Raw genomic sequence first — 4,741 nt, 5'->3', positions numbered from 1 at the left:
ATCAAGGATAATCCCCAAGATTGAACTACCTGCATTAAAAACTGCAAAATTAACACTTCTAGACCACCTTTTACCTCTTCTAACCTCTTTTACCAATTTCTAACAATCATAGATTGGATTATCATCTATTTTAGACTTAAACAAAAGTGTATAACATATCTTAAACTAATAATCAATAGTTTATAACAAGACACTAACTCAAAAACCTCTAAATTCTCAACTTAGATACCAAAATCTCAATTTATCTTTATTCTAGTTTATTTTTGAGTGGTTTAAGGGCTGTAACAAGTCAGAAATGATTTATCATTAACCTCTAAACTGACCAATTTGATCCAGAACCTATAAGTCAAAATCTCACTACTCAAAACCTCAAATTTTCACTAAAAGCACTCCAAAACTTCAACAATGAACTACCTCTAAGTTCCATATCAGATTTCATTCAAAGAAAACTTCTAAAAAGTCTCAAATGACCACACATGACAATACTGAACTAGTTGTTTTCTCACTCTAACATCTATCTCTCAATTTCACCCATAAAAACCTCTCTTTTTGACCTTAAAACAATGGATTGGTTACTCTTTACTCTAACCACTTAGAATTCAATTTCTAACATCCTTATACCTCCATTACACACTAACATAACAATATCAACATAGAATTCACACTGCACCAAGCATTCAAGCATCAAACAATAATTGATCATCATCTAACACAAACATTACTAAAACAATAATTAGAATTAAATTCAATTCAGCTTATCATACATAGAGATACTAAATTCAGTTCACAAACTTAGTCTAAAACAAGATCTAACTTTCCTTACCTCACGAGGAACTATCAAACTCTACAAACGTCTCCCCGATTGCTTGAAATGCAAGAAAATTCTACAAACACCTACGAAACACTGAATTGAAAACGGAAAGATTCCTTAGAATCTTAGATTGACCAAGAATTATGAAAAAAGATCATGAATCACATGTGACAAAGGATTACAACGCATGATCTTAAACTAAGAATGAGAGAGAAAAATGAGTCAAAACTTACTTGCTCTAAACTAGAAATTGATCGGATGGATAAGTAAACCTTGTTGCAATGAACGTCTAGACACCTTCTGATTGTCAAACAAAATGATCGAGGAGTTAGAACTCTTAAATAAGAGAGTTCAAGAGAATAATGTTTTAGAGAGAAGGTGAGTCTTTAAGATATATAATGAGACGAATTTAAGAAATTCTATTTATTTAATCAACTTATTTTTAATTTTATAATATTTGATCTCATTATTTTAATACACCTACCAATTCTAATATTTTATTTTCTGAATTCTTACAACAAGAGTGTGTTATATTAATTAATTTTCCCTTATTTTTTAAATTTTATACAAATAAAATGAAAATGTTAAAGATACAAAGACAAACATTTTTTAAAACAAAATTGGTGATAAATTATATTACCTATATACATTAAATTAATTTTATTACGTATATACATTAAATTATATTTTGAAACTGTTTATATTAATAATAAGTCTTGCATACACAATTACACAAACATATGTAATATATATAAGGAAATACTTTCGGTTTTTTTATTAAGTGTAATTTTTTAATTGAATAATTCTATTTTGTATAAATAAAAAAAATATTTTATTTATTTATTAGAATATATAATAGAACAAATTCTATTTATTTCAAAATAATCGAATAATTTCTTTTTTCAAATAATCATCAATTCTTTTAACGTATTGTAACATAAGTGTATATATATATATATATATATATATATATATATATATATATATATATATATATATATATATATATATATATATATATATTAAGTTATATTATTTGAATATAAAGATAAGGATGTCATGCTTATTGTAATGTTTGTTGAGTTAATTTTTTATTAAAAATTTATTAAATATATTAATTAACGTTAACCGATTAATACATTAATTAAAAGGTAAGTAATTAATAACTTATTGGAATGTTTCATATGTTATTTTGTTTTTCATGAAGTTGTTTACCCAAAGGTTAATTTTTTATATGATTTAGTGCATTTCAAGAATAGTTATTAGTTTTAACCGAGAATACTCGTTTAAGAAATTTAAGATATTTCTTGATATTTCACAAAAAGTTATTCTTCAATGATTTTAATATGGAACCGGTCCAACGATTAAAGGTTTCATGTCGAATGTTGTAATAAATAATACAATAATATATAAATATTATTAAATCAAAATAGTATCATAACTATGTAATACTAAAATGTAAAACGAAAACGTAATTTTTGATTATTAATATTCAAAATGAATATATCGTTATATCTAAAACGGAAACTTAACTGTATTTGATTACTAATATTAAAAAAAAAATCGTAATAATAATGATATTAAATTAATAGATATAACATTTTTGCCAAATATAATAAGTTTACAAAGAAAATAAAAGCTAAAATAGAAGAAATGATAGTATAATTATCCTCTCCATTATATGTTACTTCTGTATTTTGGAGCACAAGTGTAGGGCCTTTTATAATGTCCATATTATACGAGAGTGCTAACAAGGAAACAATTTTATTTGTATATATTTCTTTTTGTATGGATTGGGATATCCATTTATCTTTATTTATATATTTGTCTTTAATGATAAAAAACTATCACTTATTATATTTATGAGGTTCTAATATATAACAAAAATATAACAGTTCATTAAAACCAGGCCAAAAACTTCATAGGAAATGCATATATATATATATATATATATATATATATATATATATATATATATATATATATATATATATATATATATATATATATATATATATATATATATAGTTATTATGAACAAATAGCGTGTATATCCTGGAATTGATAGAATACATTTGTAAGTGAAAAAAATAAATAAAAAAATCTTGGTGTTCTAATCCAAGTCTTTTAAGTAACATTACTATTAGAGTTAATAATCATTTATCTAGATTATTGTTCGATTTTAAAGTATGGAATTCTGGATTTTGTTTTTAAAAAGTCATTCGAAAGAAAGAAGAATTATTTAAACTATTTTAGAACTTGGTAGGAATATCTTAGAAGCCGTGTGAATTGATAGAATATTAATACATAATGAAGAATGACAAGACAGTCTGTTCTGTATTATTCAAGCAAAGTGAAAAACAGAAGAAAAAAATCACTCCTTATTACAATCTGTAGGCTTAAAAGAAACAGTTTTGTTTTCTAGATCGTATCCAACCAAGAAGTTCTGCTGTGCGACGTTTCCAAAGATGGAGAGATCATCAGTTGCACGAAAAGCTAAACATGAGATCCCATCAGCAACCTGAAGAAAGGTGTTGACTGGTTTCAAAACAACATCTGCACCTGTGAAATGTGCTGTGATTACTGGTATTTCTTGTTGAGATTTTGAACCAGTTTGATAGCATAGCCTCAAAAAGCCATTCGGGTCGCTGACACGTTCCAGTTTCACTGCATCTGCTACTGCAGATTCAAATTCTGTGTAAGCCTGACTCGGCAAAAGAGTGAGTGTTGTCCCTGAGTCGATTATGATGTTTCCCTCTTCACCAGACTCGGAAGAAGTGCTTCCGACAGCTACTGTTTTTCCTCCAACACTCAATGATTTCAAGGTAAGGAAGTAGAATATTTGATTCTCTTTTTTGATTATAGGAGTTGAGACAACCCCTTTCCCAGAAACCACAGCAGCATCTCCGAAACTGAGTTTGCTGGATGATTTAGACCCTGCAAAAAATGGTGGCAAACAGTAGGAAAACTTTCCCTCAATTGTAGAACCCAACTGAGATATAAGAGAAGTGGCTCCACCAGAAAGACCAACTATGCCAGAACCACTGGCTTCAAAGGTCCCAGTATTGTCATGTCCACACCCTATAGCAATGTTAGGAAGTTTGACAGGTGAACCTTCGGTGGAACTTAGGGTTATGGTGTCCACACTGAGATCTCCTACTGAATGTGATCCATCACCATAGTTAATGCTATATTCACATTTCTCTGAGCAAGAGGAAGCTCCCACAGCTTGACATGCCCTAGAAGTACAAGGTAGATTTTTGTATGTTGTGGATTTTCTAGGATCAAATATAGGACTGTTTTGTTCGTAGCAGTCTATGCAAGGTTTACACTGCAACCAGACAATGTTGCTACCAGTATCAACTATACTTAGAACTTTGAATGGTGGAGTTCCTACTGAATAGGTCATGAGATATTCACCTGAATTCGGTATCACGGTGGATTCAACCGTGTCTATGGAAGCAGAAGGTTTTTTGAGATGATTGGAACGAGCTATGGAACGCTGAATGGCTTTGGAAACTCTTTGAGAATGAGTTTCTGAGGGACGATAGAATGGTGATTTTTCAGAATCACGGTGCATCATTTCCACACTGAAGCCCTTCAGAGGGTTTGAGAGACAAGTGTTGCAGAGAAACAACAGAACGAGAACAAGAGATGAAAAGCTTTGCATATTTGCTGCCATTGTTAACATGCACAGAAGAGAATGAGAATTTCTACGATGAACTGAAGAGTATAAGTATTATACTGTTAGTGGCCTTTTATAAGATGTACTGACTGAAATTATAATTAATTTTGCTTGATGGAGTGATTTTTTCCATTATTTCTTCACTTAATTATGATAATTCTCAATAAATTTAATTAAAGTCTTAGATTATGAATTTGTTTGTGACTATATTTTAATTATTTCATAAATGTATAGAACTTTATTTT

At 28.7% G+C, this 4,741-nt stretch overlaps 1 protein-coding gene across 1 annotated transcript; it reads right to left on the bottom strand.

The window, feature by feature from the left end:
- Positions 1–3,185: 3,185 nt before the first annotated feature.
- Positions 3,186–4,513, bottom strand: LOC108339080 (aspartic proteinase CDR1). Its single transcript, XM_017576230.2, has one exon. The coding sequence runs from the start codon at positions 4,500–4,502 to the stop codon at positions 3,186–3,188; it is 1,317 nt and encodes a 438-aa protein (XP_017431719.2). The 5' UTR covers positions 4,503–4,513.
- Positions 4,514–4,741: the final 228 nt, after the last annotated feature.

This window comes from Vigna angularis, chromosome 5 (assembly GCF_016808095.1).
Source record: "Vigna angularis cultivar LongXiaoDou No.4 chromosome 5, ASM1680809v1, whole genome shotgun sequence".
In the NCBI taxonomy this organism is placed as follows: domain Eukaryota; kingdom Viridiplantae; phylum Streptophyta; class Magnoliopsida; order Fabales; family Fabaceae; genus Vigna; species Vigna angularis.
This window is presented reverse-complemented; position numbering and strand designations above follow the sequence as displayed.

Coding starts and splice junctions, on each gene's coding strand:
- LOC108339080 (XM_017576230.2), bottom strand. CDS start 4,502: ATGTTAACAATGGCAGCAAATATGCAAAGCTTTTCATCTCTTGTTCTC.